General features: G+C 47.2%; 1 protein-coding gene across 2 annotated transcripts in view; it reads left to right on the forward strand.

The window, feature by feature from the left end:
* The window catches only part of MALT1 (MALT1 paracaspase), a 619,135-nt gene that overhangs the window by 98,379 nt on the left and 495,585 nt on the right, over positions 1-25,171 (forward strand). For both annotated transcript variants that reach the window (XM_086960480.1, XM_086960479.1), the window contains exon 2: positions 15,880-16,046. In XM_086960480.1, the coding sequence (XP_086816606.1) occupies positions 15,880-16,046 (167 nt within the window). The remainder of the gene's footprint in view (positions 1-15,879; positions 16,047-25,171) is intronic.

A 25,171-nucleotide genomic window follows, 5' to 3' on the forward strand; every position in this document is an offset into this window, starting at 1 on the left:
TTCAACTCACTGCTGATCTCCTAACCTTAGGACTTCAACAATTGGTAAAGGGAATTACTCACCGGGCGGGACACACACTGGATGGTTTGTTTACCAACAACCCACACATCTCTGTATTAGATATCCTTCCTCTTACGTGGACTGATCACAGGGCCATTATTTTTGGTATACACACTCGGCCTGTTAACCCTCCCCCCTCCAGGCCACGTACTATGATAGGGACCCGTGCCTGGAAGAATGCAGATATCCCTCAGATGGTAGACATCCTGACACTATCCTCCCCCACGGGAGGAGCCAACCCTGCCCCCTCAGCCTCCGATTTCCAAGACTGGATACAGAACGCTGCTGATCAGGTGGCCCCGGAGAAGCTTATGCGACCCAACCGAATATCTCCGTTGGCGGTTTGGTACACCGAAGAGCTCAGGCTCCACAGACAACACTGTAGGAACTTAGAAAGGCGTTGGAGGAAATCTTACTGCCCCATAGCCAAGCAATCCTGCAAAGATGCCCTGACAATATATAAAAAGGCTATTACTACTCGAAAAACGACCTTTTTGTCGGCCCAAATAGAGAATGCCAGGAATTCTGCCAGAGAATTGTTTTCAGTAGTCACCACCTTGTCCACCCCGTCTTCGGGTCCCGGGGCTGAACCCTCCCAGCCTCTCTGCAACGCTCTATCCAGCTTTTTCATCACTAAGGTGGCAGATATCTACTCATCCTTTGCAGGGGATGTAGGGACAAGATCCAGAGTCTGCAGTAATGAAGAACCTGTCACTGATCATGATCCCTTTTCCTCTTTTGTCCCCACCACGCAAGACCAAATTAGCAGACTCGTTTCTACTATTAAGTCTGGCTCCCCCTTGGACCCCTGCCCCCTTCAATGATTGCCAATCTAAGTGAGGTGATCTCTCGCCCACTTATGGAAATTTGTAACACCGCATTTCAAACTGGTCACTATCCTGCCCCGTGGAAGAAGGCAGTGATTAAACCTCTTCTAAAAAAAAACCCTCCCTGGATCCCACTGCTCTGACCAGCTATAGACCTATTGCGTGTCTCCCCTTTCCCGCCAAAATATGCGAAGCACTGATGAATAAACAACTCTCAGAGTTCGTCGATACTCACCAACTTCTCGACGAAACGCAGTTCGGCTTCAGGAAAGGGCATGGAACCGAGACCGCTTTAATAAAGGCCTCAGATGAGATCAGAGCCATTATGGACCAGGGAGGTGTGGCCGTTCTGATTCTTTTGGACCTGTCCGCAGCCTTTGACACGGTCGACCATGCTATTCTGGTCGGCCGTGTCACAGCTCTGGGGATAAACGGCATGGCTAGAGATCTTATTTCATCCTTTCTAGCCAACCGTACCCAGACAGTGAAGTTGGGTAATTTCTACTCTCCTGTCTCTGCACTCCCATGTGGAGTTCCACAGGGCTCCTCGCTAAGTCCTACGCTATTTAATATCTATGTAGCGGACTTAGCGAGGGTAATAAAGGCCCATGGGTTGCGACTTACATCTTACGCAGACGACACCCAACTGGTTCTGGCGATCCATAAGGACGGCCCAGTGGTGGCAGCCAATTTCCAAAGGGCCATGCTCGCTGTCAGTACCTGGATGTCCTCCAATTGTCTGAGGCTGAACTCAGACAAAACCGAGGTCATGACCTTCGGCAAACTCTCCCCGGAATGGTCCTCCATCTGGTGGCCCAACCAGCTGGGCTCTCCACCTCTCCTAGTTGAAAAGGCTAGAAACCTGGGAGTCATTTTTGACAGCAAGCTGTCATTTAACCTTCACGTCAACAAGGTTGTGTCATCTGCTTTCTTTATTTTAAAGAAAATCAGGAAACTGCTGCCTTACCTCCCTACCTCAGCTGGGAAGACCCTGGTCTCTACCTTAGTGTTTTCTAAAATTGACTACGGGAATGCCCTCTTTCTTAACTCTCAGAAACTCGTTTTGTCTAAGCTGCAGTCCATACAGAATGCGGCTGCTAGAATTCTTTTAGACATCCCTCGCCGTCAGCCTACCACTCCCGCCATTCGTCATCTTCATTGGCTAAGAGTAGAGGGCCGCATTAAATTCAAGGCCCTCTGCATTGCCTATAAGGCAGTGCATGGCGTCGGACCCAAGTTTCTGACTGAAGCATTTCAGCAGTACACACCTAAAAGGCAGCTGAGACCTGCCAACACCTGCCTCCTGCCGGTACCTCGCACAAGAACAGCAACCTGGGGAGACAGACGTTTCCTGGTTGCTGCGCCCAAGCTTTGGAACCTTTTGCCACTTACTATCAAAACTGCCCCCAATCTGATGAGCTTCCGTAGGCTCCTAAAGACATGGTTGTTCAACCAGTGAGCTTGCTGTTCGGTCCCTCTGGCCTCCACATGCGCCGAGACACCTTCGGGTATTTGCATGCGCAATAAAAATATCGTAAATACATAAATAAATAAATAAATAAATTTGAATTCCAAGTAGTATTGTGAACTAGTGTCTGACCCATGCCTTTTTTTATATCTCGTTATATCCTCCTAACTTCTGGTGCAAAGCAGGCATCATATTAACTAAGGTGACACTCCCCTCTTCAACCTCATATGGATATTGTGGGGATACTCTTGTGATTCCACTGTGCCAGCTCACGTTTCCTTGGTCTTTCAAGACCGCAAATGTGCCAGCTCACGTTTCCTTGGTCTTTCAAGACCGCAAATCTCCATCCATCCCTCAGCATCAACCCGGCTCCCATTACACATCAACCCGGCTCCCGGTACAAAAGGGCGGTGAGGATTCTAGCTAACGAACGGGACACTGCGAGCAAGCCATTCATTACCGGCTTCCGGAAATCGCAGTTTACACCGGCATAGACACAGAAATCACCCCGGTGAAGCCTCCGAGAGGATTCAAAGAGGGAGAAGAGAGCTCAAGATGGCGACCATTAACTGTGATCACGGCTGCTGCGTCTGAAGTCCCTGGTTCACTAAGGCACTGTGCTGGAGACAACAAGGTCAGTGCTGGAGCCACCCGCTGCAGCCCCCCCCTCGCAGACCCCCGCGTAACTCCCGGTGAGGGCAGAAGAGAAGAGCCTCCCCTCTTAACACCGGGCAGGTGAAACCAAAACTGAAGCAGAGCAGTGGGGGCCGTCATTTTAAGGGGAAAAAATATAAATAAATTAAAACCCGGCGCCAACTCCGGCACTAAGTTAAAAGGGGCACAACGTGGATTGAACAGTACAGTCTGGTTCCCGACTGCGCAAAAACAGTCGGAGCCGGACGCCCTGAAAAAGTTGCTGCGCACCCAGGACATCAAGACGGAGAATGGCGCCCTGTCTCCCCCACAGGCCTCCTCCCCGCCGCTGAACCCCGTGCCCAAGATCAAGAGCCCGGACAGTAGCAGCAGCATGTCAAGCGGCACCCCCTCGGGCCGCTCCCTCAACCTGGAGTGCCCTGACCCCCACCAGCAGCAGCAGCACCAGCACCATGCACCACGGCCAGGGCTTCATCGTGGAAAACATCATGACCTCGCTGCGGGACTCCCCGCAAGGGTCGGGGAGCGATCTCCTCGCCGCATCCAGGACTGTCCCTCAACTACTCGCCCGGAAAGGGCTCCCTCTACAGCTTGCCCTGCAGCCAGAACAGCAGCTCCAGCGCAGGGAGCTACCACTGCAACATGCAGGCGATAAGCCTGTACTCAGGACAACGCTTCCTGACTTTGATTTCTGAACTATGTACCCCCCGGACTTCTCCTGGCACTCTAATCCATACTCACTGGGTCACCCTCATGGAATTCTTTGTTTTTTCTTTGGTCCTGGTCGCCATTTTGTTGCTGTTCACAGCCGCTTTTCTCTGGACCCTGACCCGCCATCTTGTCCATTCCCTCGTCCTTTCCCCTTTTCCCTCATTTCCCCCTTGACAATCCTTAAATGTTTTTTCCTTTTTCTGATTTGTCTTTTCTCCATACCCTCGTATCCCTCCCACCCTCCCTTGGTGTTGTGACTGCGTCCCCCCTCCGACCCCTATAAATGGAACTCTGCTCTCCTGGTTTTTTGGGGTCTTGACCAGAGAAAATCTACTATTTGTATATCTTTGTATATAGAGATAACTCTAATCACTAGTATATGCAGTAGACCTTTGTACTATCTACCATTCCTATGTGACTCTTAGAGTATATCCATTCGTATCCCTTGCTTGAATGCTCCTCCTTGTGTGACTATAACTTGTACATTTGCAATTTTTTTCTGTTTGTATCTTTATGCAACGCACGTAATCCTGAGTCCTTATGTATCGCAACTCGTTCTTATGTAAAGCGCTCTGACACCGTCGGGTAATGTTTGAGCTACATAAAATCCCATTAAATAAATAAATAAATAATAATTAAAAAAATGCAGTAGCCAGAACTGTATCTGTTAAGAAGTCCCGAGACTCCGTTGTCTCAGAATCAAAGTCACTATATTGCCTTTCTTTCAGTTACTCACAACACTTCCCAGAGCCTCTCTGTACCGACAAATGCGTGTGCGGGAGGAGATGCTCTGATAAATCAGCCTTAAATTCTCTTTTTAATGTGCGCATCCAATAAAAGCTTGTTTCTAAATTGTAATGTGTGTCTCCAATAAAAACTGTCTTTTTAATCACCATAATATGCTGCAGCTCAATAGGAGACTGAACCCTTGAAGACCGTAGATCCCATGTTTGAACTCACTCCCTACAGCCATCTGCACCAAGGACAACCATCACTCCATAGAATTAATCTCAGAAAATGTTTTTTAAGACTTTTTTTAAACTCCCACTTCTTGGGCTGAAAGCAACTCGAGGCAGTTTGCTTACCAGAGTCCCACATTCATGTACGTTGAGTCATTCATATTTTTGGTGAATTTTTAATATATCCTAGTCATTTAACTGTTTGTTCTGTGAAGTGTTGCAAGTCGCCTTCTGGATACTTTAAAGCACAGAAGGCTTTGGCGCAAAAGTGTCCTTCGGGCACAGACCAATGAAGCTCGAGTCCACTTGAGTGAGTGGGGCACCTTCTCTGACATTCTTCAGTTGTAGCTTCAATCCCCACAATGATCCATTGGAAATTAACTTTTCTGGTGCTGACTGAGCTGCATGTAGTTTGGTTCTGCTCTCAGATTTGTTCAGTAACCTGGATGCCTAGACTCCCAAGGACTTAACCCCACGTTACAGACGTGAATGATTGATCAGGTTTGTAGTTGTTTGAGTTCAGTTTGTAATTTGTGCCTAGTGAAAGCGCAATTTCTTCTGAATTTCCAGGACTTTCAACAGATAATAGATAATTTGAATATAATTCTTCAAACCATTGTGTCTCTTTAATGTTAGTTTGATATATGCACACTTACCAAGGATCGATCACACAGTGTGTGTTTTAGGATGTATTGTAGCCATTATAAGCCAGGGTCGATGTAATATTCTTCCAAGGATGATACAGTTCGACTTGAAGGTAAGACCAGCATTAATATATGCATCTCATCCAACAGCGCTCTCTGACCAACTGCCCTTGCAGAACATTTGTCCATTCCAAACTTTGAACTCATGATAGTTTACATTTGAATGTTCCATTAAGTAATAACATACATAACAAATAAAAATAATCAGTAAACATCCCTCACCCACCCCTCATATTTCTCACAACCTGCTCAAACTGATTGGGGGAAGAAAAGATACCCGGCACTTGATGAAGCACAACCACCTATTCTTGTCCCAAATGCGACCATCGCGTGGTTTAATAGCATTCATGAAACATTTAACCACTTTGAGTTTCTTAGTAAATTTGGACCAATCTGTACAACCTTTAGGTGCTCTTATCTTCACAAGTTTTCCAACCTTGACCTCCACATTCTTCACTGCTTTATCTATCTAAAAAAAGGCCTTCCTCTGGTTTTGAACTACAATCTTTCTCTCTCCATTCACCCTGAGCATCATTGACCCAACCTTTGTTCCACGACATCCAACAAGGACACACTTTAGTAGATGGAGCTCTCCCTTTGAATAATTCAAACAGGGCTTTGCCAGTGGTAGTGTGTGGAGACCTGCCATAAGCAGATACTCTATTCGACCATTCCTTCTTCCAATCCAAACCATTTGCCCTTGCCAACTGTACCACTTCTTTCAATGTTTTCACAACCCTCTCAATGGCACCATTAGTTTCAGGGTAATTTAAAGCCGGCCTCTTCTGCTCGATTTCACAGTTTTTCAGAAATGTTTCTGTCTCATGAGAACAAAACAGTGCTCCATTTTCTGTAAGCAGATAACATGGAAAACTCTCACGCTTGAAAATATTCTCTAAGAACATAATCACTGCAGAGGAGGAAGGTAATGTTACTCACAACACCTCGACCCACGTAGAGTACAAATCATTAATACCAATATTTAGAGAGTGGCATGTTCATCTTTCATAGGACTTAAAATATCCATAGCTACTTCCTCACATGGATATTTGGGTAAAGTTCTGCACTCCATAAGAAGCGAATTACTTCTTAACCCCTTATCACATGCTATATACTCCACACAGTCCCTTATCACACATTACACATCATGATGTAGCATTGGTCCCCAAAAATCTTTTCGGAGTCTCCCTTTAGTTTTCCCAATGCCGATGTGTCATTCATGAGCAAGCTGTACCACTTTCTGTCTCAAGGTTTCTGGTGGAATCAGACTTATCCCTCTAAACAAGAATCCTTTGTGCACTGCAAGTTCATTTAACCGCTTACCCCATTTCATTTTGGAGTGTTTCAACTCGGATGCATGTGGTCTGTCTACACTTAGTACTCATTTAACTTGTTTAATGTCTTCATCCTTCTGCAACTCTTCCATCCACACACTTTGTTGTTGTTCCTTGAGTAACCTCACACACACACTTACCAAATCCTCTTCACCCACTCAATCAGCACCTGTTTTCTCCAAATCCACGAATCCAACAAACAGTCTGCTGAGTAGTTGTCATCACCGGTAACATATTGTACAGCAAAACAAAAATCTTGCACACCCACAAACCGCCTCCTAATACATGACGTGATGGTATCCAAACGCTTCCTGCCAAATACTTCTACTAGTGGCTTATGGCCCGTTTGAACTGTAAACCTGATTCCAAAAAGAAACTGTTTGAATTTATTGACAAATAAACCGCTGGAGATTCCCTCTCCTCTCAATAGCAGAATAGTTACATTCTGCTTCTTCAGACTTTGTGAAACACAGGCTATCAAATTCTCCTTGCCATCATTGGTTTGAATAAGAAGAGCACCCAAACCCTTTGCAGTGGCATCACACACTACCTTGGTGTCACAAGTTGTATAATATGCCTGAAGAGCAGGAGCATTGCTAGATTCTTTTTTTTTTTTTACTCGTATACATTCATTTCCACACTCAATATCCCAAAGAAAGTCTATCCTTTTCCTTAGTAGTTTCCTCATTTTAAATATATGACTAGCCAAGTCCTCAATGATCCCGCTGTAGTATTCCACCATGTTGAGAAATTCCATGGATTTGATTGTTTCAAGCAGTTCAGTACGTGGCCTTATTCCAGTTTCTGAGATTCTATACCCGAGGTAACTGACCTCAACTACCCCAAATTTACTGCTGAGATCAGTCTGACAGGGATTTTGTTTTAAATGATACACCCCAAACGGTGTTACAAATTTTAGATCATAAGAACCCTCTTCCAGTTCTATCTGGTGATATGCAGACACCAAGTCAAGAGTAGTTAATACCTTTGTCCCAGCAAACGTTGTGACCATTTCCTCAATGTTGGGCAAAGGAAATCAGTCTACCACAACTTCTCTGTTTTAGGGCCTGCAAGTCCACACAAAGATGGATGTCCCCATTCCCTTTGCGTGCCACTACTATAGGGGCCAACCAATCGCCTTCACTGGTTCGATCACCCCACACTCACATATTCTTTCTAATTCATCCTCTACTCCAGATTGTAAATTCATTGGAATCCTCCAATAGCCACTACCAGGCTTGCATTCATCCTCAATCCGATTCTGTGTTTGTACCCACACAATCTTCCTAGTCTGTTTTGGAACAAACCTTCAAAGTCCTTCACAAACTTTTTCTGATGAAGACTAACTAAATACAGTTCAACTTGAGGTATTCTGGAAAGATGTGAACTCAACTTCAAATCATTTTGATGAGCCCACCCCAGCAAATCGTCTCGTTTGCACAACACTTATATCTTGCCAGATGTATATTTCCTACTAATTCTAATGTAAGCCACAAATATCCCAACATCTAAATTTTTGTCCTTCTCTAACCACCAGATTTTAAATCCATCACCATTAATTTCCTCCCTTCAGAAAACTTTCTCACAAATGTCTGATTCAAACTTATAGTGAAGTTTACATGAATCCAATTTCATTGAGACCTGCACAACATCGATGGTTACTAACTCTGAGGTAAACAATTTGTTTGCTTCACCTATTTGAAATACGACTTCCTGACATGCTTCATAACCTTTACCCCTATATGTTTTCTTACCTCTATTCCTACAACACTTGCTAAAATGACCTCTGATCCCCCAGGAATTGCACACCTGGGACCACACTGGACAAGATCCATTAGCGTTATGGCCCTTGAGTACATATCAGAAACATGTACTTCTAAAATATGGTTCAGCCTTCATCTGTCCCTTAACCTCTGATTCCACTTGACTCTAGGAGTTCCATTGTATTTTCACCACACAACGGTAACACTTTCTTTTTTTTGCACCTTTCACCCCTTTTTCTGCCTTGAGTTCCCCCACACACTTCAACATATATTCAACACGTTTAGCAAACAGTTCTTTCTCAAGCGGTGGCTATCTTTCATCCACAATTCCTCACATATTCTATCACTATTGCAGCGCAGCGCAACACTAACTGGTTGTGAATTTTCTCCTTAACTGCACCACCAAACTTGCATGTCGATGCCAGTTTCCTTAACCTCCTAACAATCTCCTCTACCGACTCATCCTGATCTTAGTTCCTCAATCCAAAGTGGTACATCTCTTCAGGGTACTGAAGCGTGGCAAATAATGATCTAGTTTGGCCATAGCTATTTCAAATTTATCAAGATCACGCATTTCAACTAAGTCCAGGGAAGTTTTCTAGCACATCTTGCCCCTCTGCACCTGAACAATGCAACAAAAGTGCATTCTTCCTCTCTGCACTAAGGCTTGTGCCACACACCCTTGCATAATTCTCAGGACTTTCTTCTATTTTGCCCATATGAGTAAAGGTTCTCCAGGAGATGGTAAGAAAAAGGGAGGATCTATGACATTCTGCATGCTTACTTGTAATTAATAGCAATTAAATTCCGACACTCTGTAAAAATAGCACCTATGAATTTCTATAGGTGTTTGTATCACTGCTGATAAATGTGTACACACTAATAAAAAAAATAAACTGGAGAGGAAATACAAAAAATGTATTTAATTATAGAGGTGTGCATGTCACTGTTGTTGAAACAAATACAAGCACAAAAAACGTAATGTTGTGCACATCATTGTTGTAATCCAGAGACTTGCAGCAGCAAACAGCCCAAGTCAATATGGACGCCAAGATTACTGCTGAGAAATGCTCTTTATAAGATGTCCACCATACCTCTGTAGTTTGAGGAAAGCCAATAACATGGGATGTTCATCAAACAACTGCAGAGACGTGTTCCAAACTGTCTGCTGTAACTCTGCATCGCGGGAAGACCGAATGAGCAAGGAAGCTCGCCTTGCTCATGCGTGCACTCTCCTCTTGCATGCCTCGGACTGAAATGAGGAGTTTGGTCTCCTGTGTCTATTTAATTTATTTGTAAGTACTTGTAAAGTGTCACTACATATGCTCAGGGCCTGTAAAGTAAATGCTACTAATATCCCTCCAGCACTGATTATGCCACCCACTTAACTAGCACTTTTAGCCCTGTCTCAAGTATACCGTTGCAGCCTGTGTGGGCAGTTCTAGACTGCCATTTTGACCTGGCAAAGTAAACTTTTTGTGAGGCCCAACACTTCCCTTTTAGGTCTAGCCTAGCGCAGCGTGCATGCACTACTCTGGGAAATAGGCCCCTTGGAATCACTCTGGACTTTTCACAAGCTTGTGCCTTTTTTTCCAGCATTATTTCTATTGGGCTTTGCGTGCGTCTTTCTAAAAAGACAGCACGCAATTGGCCAAAGGTGGGTGCCTGTCCCACCTTTCCCAGTAAATATATCCGCCCATGGCCTACAGGTCGTGGGAGTAGGCAGTGGCGCCATCTGTTCAGGATCATGTTTCTAATTAGCGCGTCACCAAGTGGACGCGCTTGTTTGTTTTTCTCTACGTCACCCAAATAGTTTATTTCGAATAAACAGTCATCCAAAAGGCGGTTTCAACACTAGCACATGATCATCACAGTTTGAAGAAATTTCAAGTGTCTGCATTTGTAAAGTATAAAATAAATACTTGACAACTGTTCAACATTAAAACAGCGCTACAAAGACACCACCGGCCGGGATGGCGAGCATTAGTTACCCGTTGGAAACAATCTAACGTGCAGATAGCTGCAGGACCAATCCAACAGGCTATTTACGGGCTGCCCTTAACATACACACATTTGCATGACCTGCAGCTGTACACATTTCTTATGAGTTCATTACGTATACGGTTATGAAAATATATGGTTAGTCATAAAATTGCCAACACCTCCCCAGCAGTGGTACAGCAAGGATGCTGTGAAACCAAAAGCAAGAAAGGAAACTGGGTACACTGGTTGGGAAGTAAAAGCCATTATTGGGGTGCAGCGGGGCCCTGGACCCACTAGCTTCCCGTCACACTGGACTTTCTGCACTTAATATACTAGCCACCATGACCTGAAGTCTCAAATATAGACCACTAGTTTGGACAATACATTTTGCTAGAGGCGGGTGCACTGATTCCCTTTTGAAGCCTGTATTGCCCACATTTAGATGTGTAAATGTCTTTTCACAGGACTCGCAATTTAAACTGTTCACTGATTTAATTGCTCCTTGCCTCTACTTTTGCAGGAAATTTGCATTTTTCTTTGCTATCTTGTTGCCAATGTGGTCTTCTTGTCAGCATACTTTATCAAGAGTATTGAACAATTAAAACACATCTACTCTGGCCATACTTGGCTCAGTAAATCAATGATGCACGTATCCCTTGTCTAGCCATTGTTCAACCCTCATCAAAAGTCCGATTAATAGTTCGCCCAACTTCAATAAGATGTTTTTGCCAACAATCCACTCATGGCAGTGGTAACATGGGTGGCTTGTAGCCTGTCACTTCCATTTGGTCAGTCGCGATCAGGTAGCGAGCCCCCTTACAGGCTGACTTAATGGAGAGCCTTCCCATTCCTGTAAGAAGGGGACTTTGACACCCCACACTTCACCTGCAACCCTCCAAACACCATGTGGAGGGGAAGAAGCAAACTTCTAATAATCTGGGATGAGAGAGGGGGGGAGAGCAGCACCTACACTTGCAATAGGCACCACTGTAGGCGCTATATAGGAAAGTAAGAACGTTGTATGCTTGTTCTCGCAATGTTTGTTGTTGCAGAGACTGTGCATAATTTGCAACCACATGAAAGGGGCCCTTCGAGAGGGGGTGCAGGGACACCCATCGTCTCCACACGTTGAGTGTGTGTATCTTCATGAAAGGATTTCTAAAGACAAGATACAGAGCTCCCGGCCCATGCCATCTGCGGCCCACCCCCCCTTTCAAGGAGCAGGTGGCTCTTGTAACCCGCAATGTGGAGGCTGAAAAGAAAATGTCTGGACAGGTGGCATCTCATTCAGAGCATCACTGGGAAGGCAGTCTGGTGAGATGCAGCGGGGGCCTCCTGTATCAGCATCCACAGACCGCCCAGCCATCACCATCCACAGACCGCCCAGCCATCACCATCCACAGACCGCCCAGCCATCACCATCCACAGACCGCCCAGCCATCACCATCCACAGACCCGCCCAGCTATCACCATCCACAGACCCTCCCAGCTATCACCTTCCACAGACCGCCATGCCATCACCATCCACAGGCCTCCCAGCAATCACCATCCACAGACCGCCCCAGCCATCACCATCCACAGACCTCCCAGCAATCACCATCCACAGACCTCCCAGCCATCACCATCCACAGACCTCCCAGCAATCACCATCCACAGACCTCCCAGCAATCACCATCCACAGACCCTCCCAGCTATCACCATCCACAGACCACCCAGCCATCACCATCCACAGACCACCCAGCCATCACCATCCACAGACCTCCCAGCAATCACCATCCACCGACCTCCCAGCAATCACCATCCACCGACCTCCCAGCAATCACCATCCACCGACCTCCCAGCAATCACCATCCACCGACCTCCCAGCAATCACCATCCACCGACCTCCCAGCAATCACCATCCACCGACCTCCCAGCAATCACCATTCACCGACCTCCCAGCAATCACCATCCACAGACCGCCCCAGCCATCACCATCCACAGACCCTCCCAGCCATCACCATCCACAGACCCGCCCCAGCCATCACCATCCACAGACCCGCCCCAGCCATCACCATCCACAGACCTCCCAGCAATCACCATCCACAGACCTCCCAGCAATCCCCATCCACAGACCTCCCAGCAATCCCCATCCACAGACATCCCAGCTATCACCATCCACAGACCGCCCCAGCCATCACCATCCACAGACCCTCCCAGCCATCACCATCCACAGACCCTCCCAGCCATCACCATCCACAGACCACCCAGCCATCACCATCCACAGACCTCCCAGCAATCACCATCCACAGACCTCCCAGCTATCACCATCCACAGACCCTCCCAGCTATCACCATCCACAGACCACCCAGCCATCACCATCCACAGACCACCCAGCCATCACCATCCACATACCTCCCAGCAATCACCATCCACCGACCTCCCAGCAATCACCATCCACCGACCTCCCAGCAATCACCATCCACCGACCTCCCAGCAATCACCATCCACCGACCTCCCAGCAATCACCATCCACCGACCTCCCAGCAATCACCATCCACCGACCTCCCAGCAATCACCATCCACCGACCTCCCAGCAATCACCATCCACCGACCTCCCAGCCATCACCATCCACCGACCGCCCCAGCCATCAGCATCCACAGACCCTCCCAGCCATCACCATCCACAGACCCGCCCCAGCCATCACCATCCACAGACCTCCCAGCAATCACCATCCACAGACCTCCCAGCAATCACCATCCACAGACCTCCCAGCAATCCCCATCCACAGACCTCCCAGCAATCCCCATCCACAGACCTCCCAGCAATCCCCATCCACAGACCGCCCCAGCCATCACCATCCACAGACCCTCCCAGCCATCACCATCCACAGACGCTCCCAGCCATCACCATCCACAGACCCTTCCAGCAATCACCATCCACAGACCGCCCCAGCCATCACCATCCACAGACCTCCCAGCAATCACCATCCACAGACCCTCCCAGCCATGTCTGCTGCACCTCCATCCACAGACCTCTAGACCACCAGCCCCTATAATACCATCCACAGACCCACTCACAGCCAGGAAGACTGGACCACCATCCACATGCCCCCCTTTATTTTTAGTAGTGGCCGTGGGGAACGGGGCCCCACGGCCTAAGAAGTCTCAGGAGGTGGGCCACCAGCCCCACCCCCTTTAATTAGGAAAACGACCCTGTGGTATTGGATCCACAGGGGATAATAAGGCTCGGGGGAGGGCCACATGGCCCCCGTCCCCTCTAAAAACATAGGGCCCGTTCTAGCTACAGGAAGCTTCATCAGGCCTACTGGCCTCTACATTTTTGTTAGGTCTCGCAGAGAGACCTATGGCCGCCCATCCACAAAGCTGACTTTTATGATCCGGATTTGTAGAAGTGCACGTGCTTGTGACCACGCTTCTATCCTCCTGCATTGCTCTTCAAATGCTCCCCTTACCGTGACTCGCATTTCTGCCCAGCCATCTGTTCCACAGCCTTACTCGGATTTCTCCTCCCCCTCCCCAGCCAGCTTCCCCCAGGCCGTGTTCCCTCCCACTTTTCCTCCGCAGTCAAACACGCAAACACGTCTCGGCATGGACACTCACCATCCTGTGATACTTGGCAAATCACGCAATCTCTGCCTTTCACTCGCGGAAACATGCACACCAAACTCAAACAGGCCACAGACTCTCTCTCCCACCCCCCCACACTCCCAGTCTCTCTTCCATTCACGCACACCATAGCTTCTCTCTCAATTATCTGCACGTTCTCCCCCCCTCCCAGACTCTCTCCCATTCACGCACGGCAACACGCCCACCATAGCTTCTCTCTCATTCATCTGCTCAAACACGCAAACACGTCTCGGCAGGGACACTCGCCATCCTGTGATTCTTGGCAAATCACGCAATCTCCCTGTGCCTAGAAATGAATGTGTCCCTCTGTAATACAACTGCCTGGTGCTTATGAAAAGTGCTCTGATATATTCGGGTCGAGCTCTTCCTGCCTTTCACTCGCGGAAACACGCACACCAAACTCAAACAGCCCACAGACTCTCTCTCTCCCCCCCCCACACTCTGTCTCTCTTCCATTCATGCACGGCAACACGCACACCATAGCTTCTCTCTCAATCATATGCACGTTCTCCTCCCCCCCCTCCCAGACTCTCAACGCCACAGCACCACCACTCAACGCCACACCACCACTCAAAGCCACACCACCACTCAACACCACACCACCACTCAACACCACACCACCACTCAACGCCACACCACCACTCAACGCCACAGCACCACTCAACGCCACAGCACCACTCAACGCCACCGCACCACTCAACACCACCGCACCACTCAACGCCACCGCACCACTCAACGCCACCGCACCACTCAACGCCACCGCACCACTCAACGCCACCGCACCACTCAACGCCACCGCACCACTCAACGCCACCGCATCACTCAACGCCACAGCATTACTCAACACCACAGCATTACTCAACACCACAGCACCACTCAACAAAACAGAAACACTTAATGCCACAGCATCAGTCCGCAACACTGAAGGCCACATCACTCAGCACCACTGAAGGCCACAGCATCACTCAGCACCACTAAAGGCCACAGCATCACCCAACACCACTAAAGGCCACAGCATCACCCAACACCACTAAAGGCCACAGCATCACCCAACACCACTAAAAACCACAGCATCACTCAGCAACACAGAAGACCACAGCATCACTGAACGCCACAGCATCACTCTTTGCAACCAACCAACAACAACTGGTTCTAAGATGTTCTCTCAATGTTTTAAGCTTTATTAGAAATGTTACAAAATAATGGTAATATTTCACTTATGTTCTTGGATTTTCCTCACAGTTAAATACACTGAACATAATCTTCCCATAAGTCATTTACAAAACGTTAAGCTATTGCCACTATACATTACAATAACTTTTATTTAAGTATTAATTATTAATAAAAATAAAAGCCATTGTTATTTATAATATTGATACTTCAAAGTCATGTAAATACAAAACATATTGCATTAGAATGCTATAGGTGTCACGTTTGCAAAAGTTAAAAATATTGGCATTGTAAATAACAAAGCTAATAATTTCGCTACTTTCAATACAGACACATGAATAAAATATTTGTCATTTGCAATACCAATACCTCAAACTTTCCTAATGCGAGACCTGTTGCATTGCAAATGTTTGTCTAATGTATATTGAATTAACAATTATCTAAAGTTGTGGTAATCTCAAAATTAGCCAGAAGCCCACCATGTTGTAGACTGTCCTAACTGCTGGTGTTTACAATTATGTGCAAATGCTGAGCACCGGAAACCATCGGCTCAAATTGAGCACTGCATGATGTAACTCTACATGTATTAGAAGAGTGGTTTTCTTTCTTTTCACAGTCCCCTGGAGTTGGAGCAGTGCTCTCTGCAGGTGCTAGAGTCAGATGGGAGCCCCAGTCTCAGCCTGCTCAGGATGATGGGTGAAAAGGGTTACACTGTGCTTGATCTGGTGGGCTTCTTGCAGTCGCTGGGGCACAGCGATGCAGCCCACCTACTAAAATCCTCAGGTTGGTGGCTATACGTTTGTGCTTCCATTTTCACTATGCATTGCTGTTCTGTCCTAATTGCATTGTGCATGGCAACAACGAGCTGCTGTTTGCCACAACCACTCTCTATTAGTTTGGTACATCAAATAAAGAATCTATATCCACCGTGACAAGAACCTTGAACACCAAATACATGCTTAGGAGCTTAAATACCTCCAAAGAGCAGAGGGGCCATTTTTAGCATACGCTGAGGTTTACCATAGGAGTGTATACCTAGAACCAAGATGATCTTCATCCCTCTCGGTGACATTTGTAAACACTGCGACAAGTGCTGTGTTGAGCTGCAAAAGGTTTTTTTTAATACCTCAATATACATTTATGTTGTATAAATTAATTTACCAGTATGAATACATGTAACCCTTCATTTGGTAAACCTGTTGGCACTGACAAAATGACATGTATAATTTAGAGTTGGGCAAAGCAAACCTCTCTTTGGAGAGAATCCAGTTTCATTTATTTACAGCATTTGGAATGCTAGGCAGCTCTTGTGTGGACAGTTTCACAACAGTGCTGCTTGCACCAAACAATTAATGCCAGTCAGGTTGTATTGACTGAAGGAATGGGCAACCCCTTTCCTAATGGGGAAACTTGTTTGGTAACACATTGTGCTTGTTAGATCTTCCCTGAGACAGCGCACGCAATAATTTTTTTTTTAGCTCGCAGGAGTTTTAGAGCCAGTCCATGGGTTACCATTGATTAGGTTCATCGTCACTTTAATTTAATCATTTCATTAATTCTTATTGGTAAGCGAGTGCCAGTTTCACTTCCTCTTTGTGTGTTTGTCCCATTCCAAGTGCATGGACCAGACTATCTCTTCCCCCTTCCTGGCCCACGTTGTAAGTTGCTCCTGTTATTCCCACCCCTCCTGCATTCCTTTTTTGCTTGCCTGGTCACACCCACATTGCATTTATGTTGCTTGCTCACTGCCCACCAACCCCGCCTTCCGTTTTGCTTACCCCATTGTTGCTTGCCACGTAGTCCCATTCCCCAACCCCTTTAGTTTATTGCCCATTACCCCTGTGACTGAAATGTTTTTTTTTAAGTGCTATGACGCAGTCAATGCTGGCCACATCATAGTTTTTTTTTTCCTTTCAACCATGCTACACAGCGACCGTACTGCTGTGCAGCATGGCAAACGAAAACCTTGTCAAAACCAAATAGCTAAACTATTTTGATTTGTCGGGGTGGCGTGGCAAAGCATCGTTCTAAGATGGCCACGTAAAGTGAGGCTCCGATACTTGTCCCTTCCCCGCGTCTATCCTGACTCATGATCCGTCCTGTCTGACGACGGCCCAGTGTGGCTGGAACAGTAGCGGTCATCAACCCGCTTATACCAGCTTGCTTTGCACGTCGGAAACTGACGATACGGGCCCCGGTGAGGTGAGGCCTGCCTACGAGACAAAAGCCGGGACCCACAGTGCCGGGGGAGGCTGGGAGAGAGACCCGATTGCCCTGACGACTTTGCGTGGCGGCTTCGTATCCTGAGGGCACTGCCACGAGTTAAACAGAGCTGCTCTGCTAGGCAGAGACCGGGATTACACCAATGTAACGGTGACCGGAGGCCCGCGAGGAAGAGTCGGTGAGGCGGGAGGGGCATGTATATCAATACTGGAACAGCGCGTAACAGCCGCATATCTGCAAAGGGCGGCGTCACGCTCATGAACATTGCTATGCTCGAATCCACTCCTTAAATCGGTGGTTATCTATGCCGCTGATCGGAGCCGACCTCGCAGAGCTCATTTACTGCTCAAAAAGTGATATGGAGCGATACCCCAGAGGTCCAGGGGGTGAAGTGTGATGGTGGATGGCCTCCTGTAATACACCAAGTGATTAACGCAGTTCACCGCTGGTAAAGTGGAAGTGGACCTCCCAGGTGGTCGGTGGGGGGCGCACAGCTGGGCACAATAGAAGATAACACGCTGAGGCTACGTTAATACTGAGCCGGCCTGGCTCCTGGCGCCACCGCTGCCGCAGAGGATTGTAATGCTCCTGGCGCCTTTGCCCGGTGGGGGTCTGAACTGGTGTTGGGTCCCCGGTGCCCAGCCCCAAAAATTGGTGCCCTGGCCAGATGGTCCATCTGTCGTGAGCTGAGAGAAGCTGCAGGTCTGTCTCCCTGAGTGCCCTGGGCCAGTTGGGGGCAGGCACTTTGCAACAAAATGGAGCCTAATAAAGGCTCTGGCCCGAGGGACAAACCTGACGAAGACTAACAAACTGGACCGATACACTGTATCCAAAGAAGCGCAGCTGAGCCGGTTGTCTAGACTTCACGCAGAGTACAGAGACAAACAAGGTGAATCCCATCCGTGAAACATGACCTCAGAGAAGGAGGCTGAAATACTCGATGCTGTTCCCGGTGCGCCTCCGGGTCGAGGCGGAGGGCAGAGCGTGGTTCTTCGAACAACCTGAAGCAGTGGAATGAATTGAACATCACAGAATGAGGAGTCCGAACGACCGCAGTGGCAGGGAGTGTGCGGACACCTGCTTGAGAGAGAGACTTAGCTGACGGCGGAATTTGAGTTGAGAACTGGGACCTGCAGTAGGGTGGGCCTGGGAGGGTGGTTTCTTGTTTTTTATTGTTGGTGCCTGTAGACTTATATGGTTTGGAGATTTGCTTTCATGGGGACCTACATGTGACATGGTCGGAGTAGGGACACGGAGCTCTTTAATTCCCCCCTTTTCTTCATCTTTGAGTTCCTTATTGGGGCGACAGGCACTCTGCAAGTTTTCAATGGGCAGTTTTAGGCCCAGAGTGCAGGACAGCATGGTGGGGGATTGTTGGGAGGGGGTGTTTTGTTATGTTTTTATTGTGTTCATTATTTTAGCAATGACTATTGTAATTTTAGTCGGGGAAGTAGGTGCACACACTGCACTCGCTGTAAAGGAGATGAAGAGAATTTTCAATTGGCCATGGCTGCACGAGGTGATGGCGGGATTAAATTGTTAAGTTGGAATGTCAACGGTTTGGAGGACAAGATAAAGCATAGTGTTGTCCTCCAATACATCAAGCGTCATGCCCTTGATGTTGTGTTGCTTCAGGAATTGCATCTTATTGCCAATGCATGCAAGCCCCTGCATCGAGGGGGCTACAGATTGTTGGCGCATGCAGGATTTACCTCTAGCTCACGAGGGGTGGTATCATGATGAAGAAATCTTTTCCCCTTGTAGTACAGACGACCTGGACAGACAATCGAGGGCGATACTTTGGGGTTTTGGGCACATGGGAAGGACAGTCCATTACACCTCTGTTGGTTAATGTGCCTCCCGACTTACAAGCTACAACCTGTAGGGACCTAGGGGCCACGCTGTTAGCTAGTCCGGAGGGTCTGTTAATATTGGGAAGGGACCTTAACTCAGTTGTCTCGGGTACACTAGATCGACACCCCCGTGCAGTTAACTTCTCTTCTTGTTGGCTCCCCAACTTCCTTGAGACCATGGGGTTGGTAGATGGTTGGAGGTCCTATCACCCAACCACAGTGCAGCACACCTTTCCCTCCGAGGCCCATGGTAGCTCATTACGTATAGATTTTCTCATCCCCGTGTCCCAAATTGCCCACATTCATAAAATTAAACATCTTGCAAGAGGCATTTCTGACCACTCGCCAATTTGGATCCATGTGATTCCCAGCTATAGACAGGTGGCCCCCATCAACCCATGGTATTTCCGAGATCCTAAAATCCGCAAGGAACTCCTCTGGGCCATAGATAACTACTTTATTGACAATGAGGGCTCTGTGGAATCCCTGCAGATCCTGTGGGAGACCTTCAAAACTGTGATCCGGGGTCAATCCCTCTCTTTAATCTCGGGAAAGAAGAAAGAGCATCAGAGCAGAGGACGGCCCGGGACCAGGGTTCGAATCCCGGCGCGGCAGGTTTCTGGACCAGGGTCAGCGGACTCGATAATTCTCTCGCCTCGGGGCCCACTCTGATCAGCGATCACACTCTGCAACTCTGGGCATTAGCTTGCCTCATCTTCACTAACGGCCCCACCAGACCGCCGGGGATGCCTGGTCTCACCCTGGAGATACCCATTAAGGGACCATCTCTCGGGGAAGCCAGGAAGGGTTTCGCAGCGGTCGAAGCGCCTTGGGACCCTCCGGGTAAGTAGTGCGCTATATAAATGCCGATACATTTACATACATACTATACATACAGAGGGAAATGGAAGTCATTGAGATGAAGTTTGGCCAATTAGAGGCTGACCTGATTTCAGACGACACACCGGATAAACTTCACCACCTCACACTCAAACAGCAGGAATTTAGAGCGTTGGCGACTGACCAGAGTAAAGCCCTGAGGAGATCTGCGCAGGGGTGGTTGTACGAGGTGGGAGACAAAGCCGGGAAACTGCTAGCGTGGTTAGACAAAGGGTGGGCCAGCTGGCTGGTGCCCGAGCTCCATGGACAGGGGGGTGGGGCCCTCACGGATCCCCAGGACATTGTGGACAGGTTTGCAGCTCATTTCCCTGTCTACTCCTCAGTGACTCCTTATTCTGTGGGGGACTCCCACCAGATGTTAGTCGACAAAATGTTGCCCAGGCTTTTGGTTACTGACCGCGACTTTCTAGTTATTGCTATATCCAATGAGTAAATAGCCACAGCAATCAGATCCCTCAAATCAGGTAAAGCCACAGGCCCTAATGGATTATCAATCGAACTCTACAAATTTAAACCAGACAGGCTGGCCCCATATCCTAAGACTATGTACGGGGATGCCAGATTCAAAGGGTGTCTACCGATAAACCAGAGGACAGCAACCATAATCACCATTCACAAGTGTGTCGTACCGGCCGATATCCTTTTTAAATGCGTAGCCCAAGATCCTGGCTAAACTGCTGGCTAACCGGCTGATCACAGTGATCGAGGCACTGGTCCATCCAGACCAAATTGGTTTTATTCCATGTCGAAACACTGCACTTAACTTAACCTGCATAGGGTGCATGGCGTTCTGGGCAGGGCAGCCTCCATCCTGGAGCCAGCTATTATAGTATCCCTCGATGCGACCATGGCATTCATCACCATTGAATGGCCGCATCTTTGGGCAGTGTTGGAGAAGATGGGGTTTGGCCCGAAATATATTCAATGGGTACAACTTTTATATGCTCAGCCTCTTGCCCAGGTGGTTGTTAATAACAAAAATTCGGCAACCTTTGAGTTGAGTCGAGGGACCTGGCAGGGATGTCCATTTTCCCCCCCTTCTGTTTGCTCTGGCACTGGAATCGCTGGCGGCCTGGATATGCAGAGACCCAATGATTCGAGGCATGCGCTGGTCTCCGGAATGGGAAGACGATATTCTGCTTTATCTGACATATCCGAGGCGGTCCTTGATTGTGGTCTTAGATATCCTCACTGTTTTCAGTAGATTTTCCGGATACTCTGTTAACTGGAGTAAAACCCTGCTGTTTGTTGTGGCTGGAGAGCAGCCGGTCCCACCGCAGGGGTGTCCAATACAAATACGCACTGAAGGCTTCAAGTACCTGGGAATCTTTCTTTCTCTGGATCCTTCAGATCGTTATACCCAGAATTTACAACCCCCTTTAATTAGGCTGTGAAAAGACATAAATAACTGGAAGTCACTTCCCCTTCCCCTACTGGGAAAGGCGGCCCTTTTTAAAATGATGTCTTGCCCCGGTTTTTGTATGTCCGGCAGAATTCCTTAGACCTGGTCCCAGCCTCCTACTTCAGGGAGGTAGAGGGCCTCCAGCGAGATTTGTTATGGGATGGAAAGCCACGTATCACTCTTGGCAAACTCTCCCTGAATTTGTATGATGGAGGTATCCGCCTCCCCGACAAAGTATTTTTTGGTACCTCGCTTGCCCTCCATCAACCACGGTACCTATGCCCGACCCGAAGATCCAGGCTATAACATGGACAGGTGATTGCTCTCTGGTGGGAACTTCAATAGAGCCCTTTATTCCAAACCGCAATGTTTTCCACTTACAGGCCCCACCAAGCACTCAATACATGTCTGGCACACAGCCCCTAAGGGCCTGGGATGGGAACGCAGACTTATACTTGCGACACCGTTATGGGACTCTGAACAGCTGGGTAGTTTGTGGAAAAGTAAGGGGTTTGACAAATGGGACCTAATAGGCCTCTCGCGCGTAGGTGACCTGTGGGGCACGACTGACGTTAAATCATTCTCTGCACTGCAACAACAATTTGAATTGGCTGACTTAGAACTTTTCTGGTACACACAGGTTAGGCACGCCCTGTGCTCCCACTGGCAGCGTGGTACTACCCCTCCCTAATCCTCCCCACTGGAAGATAGTCCTATCTGGGATGTGGGCATCTAGTACTCTATCTCATAGATATATAGAAAACGTATAAATAATATGCCAGAACCTCTTCACGCACTTCGAGAGAAATGGTCCAAAGATGGTATCGAGATGGATGACGAGTAATGGCAGGGCGCCGTTTCCACGCCCAGAGTCGTGGCAATACCTGCTCGCCTCAGATTATTCCAGCTTAAAATCCTCCATAGGGTTTATGTGACTGGACCTCAGCTTGTACGAATGGCAAGATTGGACGAGGGTGAGTGCAGACGGGGGTGTAGTCAGTTTGGCACCTTTATGCTTATAATTTGGGAATGCAAGTTTATACAACATTATTGGCGCCTCATACACAACATCATTAATGCAGTCTTGTCCACACATCTTTGCCTGGAAGCCCGCAGGTGCTTATTAAATATATGGGAGCTGACAGACCTAAATGATTACACAACACAGTGGGTTACTTTGGAGCTTATGATTGCCAAGAGAAATATTGCCCAGCGGTGAGGAGCGCTACTTCCACCTACAGTGAGAGACTGGGAGAAAGATTTGGACTGGTCAATGTTTCGGGAGAAAACAGTGTATGTGGCCTGAGGGTGTCCTAAGAAGTGGACTAGAGTGTGGGGTTTGTGGAATGCCTATCGGGGGGATATGTCAACCTCCCCTTGCCGCTGGCAACGATGATCCCCCTTCGCCCTAGACTTTCCAGGCTATATTCTGTAATGGTTTCTATTGCCTATTGTAGTAGTGTTGCCTGATTTATTACTTCCTCTGTAATGTGATTGAAATGGTGACATTTGTTAATAAAAAGTATTTTTAAAAAACTATTTGGATTTGTCAATATTTTTTTAAGCACTGATACGACCAGTGTTAATCGCGCCAATGTACTTATCTTTTTTTTTTTTACTTCCAGCCCTGCTGCTGTACACCATAACTGAAAAAACACTGACAAAGCCAATAGATATTACATATTAGAGAAATATTGATTTCACCAATGCTTATTGTAAACAGCGAAGAGAAGAGCAACATTTTCTAAAATGCCTAGAAATATTTTAAATTAAAGCAGAAGGCAATGCCTTCCTGGGATGCCTTTTACAGTGTTCGCACTTCATCATAGCTGTTTCTGCGGACACATCTTATCAGTGACTAAGCACAGACCTTCTATCAAGATAGTTAAGAACACAGCTCGTCCTCATCTTCATGATCTCTTAAATTCCACCTTCTGCCTTTTGGTCCGCCTGTCACTATTTGCTTAAGGCTCTGACAACCTATTTAGCCCCTTCGCTGCTAGGCTAAGCCTTTTTTTTGGCTATTTAAGGTGGTTCACACTTAGGCCCCTGTAACGTTTAACCACATAAGGTACCCCCGCCAAATTTGCGTCATTTTCTTCAAACATCATGGGATTCTAAAGGTACCCAGGGTTTGTGGATTCCCCTGGAGGGGACCCAGAAATTAGTCAAAATACAGCAAAATTTTGTTTTTTGGGGGGAAAAATGGGAAAAAACTGCTGCAAATGGTATCAAAACAGGGTTTGTGGGCCTGAAATCACAATTTCCCAGCTTTTAGGGAATGACAGACTTTGTCAGAAAACCAACATTTTTTACAGTTTTGGCTTTTTTCTGGGACATGGCCTTTTTTTTGTTATTTTTTGTGCTTTCAACCTCCTTCCAGAAATGGTAGAAATGAGTATGAAAGCAATAATGGATCCTGGAAAGCTATGCATTTTAGAAAAGTAGACCAAATTCTGAATTCCGCTAGGGGTCATTTGTGTAGATCCTTCAATTCCATTTGTGCCAACGTTTTCACCATTAACTTCTTTTAATTATGACAGCTCTTTGAAAGCAATATACCGTTACATTTGCTGGACCATACTGGTTGTGGTTATATGTAGGACTTGTAGGTTCACCAAGAACCCGACGAACCCAGAGCCAAAAACTGAGCAGGCACTTGCAATGGTTTTATATTATGTACCGGGTATGTCGCAATTATTCTGGGAAAATGTATATGGAAAAATCAGTATGAAAGACACCTATGTATTTCTGAAATGGGAACAAAATATAGAGTTTAGAAACAGCAGATATTTGCACATTTCCGAAACTGGGAATACTCCTACTAGCATGAGAATTATCCGTCATTTTTCACATTTTACATTTTACACATAGTCTTTCATTTGGAAGGCAGAAATGCATCAAAAGGCAATAGGTAATAACAGTGGCTCTACAAATCCTAATTACCCTAAGTCTGCCGATAAAAATGGTACCTCACTTGTGTGGGCAGGCATAGTGCCCAAAACAGGAAACGGCTCAAAACGCAACGTGAACACACCACATTTTCACAATTAAAAATTACCCTTTTTTTTGCAAAGTGCCTAGCTGTAGTTTTTGAATCCTGGCTCTGCCAACACCTAGGGAAACCTAGCAAAACTATACATTTTTGAAAACTAGACACCCAGGGGGATCCAGGATGGGTCTGGCTCTGACCAGGTTCTGTTACCCAGAATCTCTTGCAAACCTAAAACATTGTAAAAAAAACACATTTTCCCCACATTTCTGTGATGGAAAGTTCTGGGATCTGCCTGGATCCACAAAATTCTATACACCCCGCGTTCCCAACAGTCTTCTGAGAAAAATGGTACCTCACTTGTGTGGGTAGGACTAGTGCCTTGACAGGAAACTGTGCAAAACCCAACGTGGACACACCACATTTTCACACTGAAAAATTACCCTTTGTTTGCAAAGTGCCTAGCTGTAGTTTTTTAACCCCAGCTCTGCCGGCACCTAAGGAAACCTAGCAAACCTATACATTTTTGAAAACTGGA

This window comes from Lissotriton vulgaris, chromosome 3_1 (assembly GCF_964263255.1).
Source record: "Lissotriton vulgaris chromosome 3_1, aLisVul1.2, whole genome shotgun sequence".
In the NCBI taxonomy this organism is placed as follows: Eukaryota; Metazoa; Chordata; class Amphibia; order Caudata; family Salamandridae; genus Lissotriton; species Lissotriton vulgaris.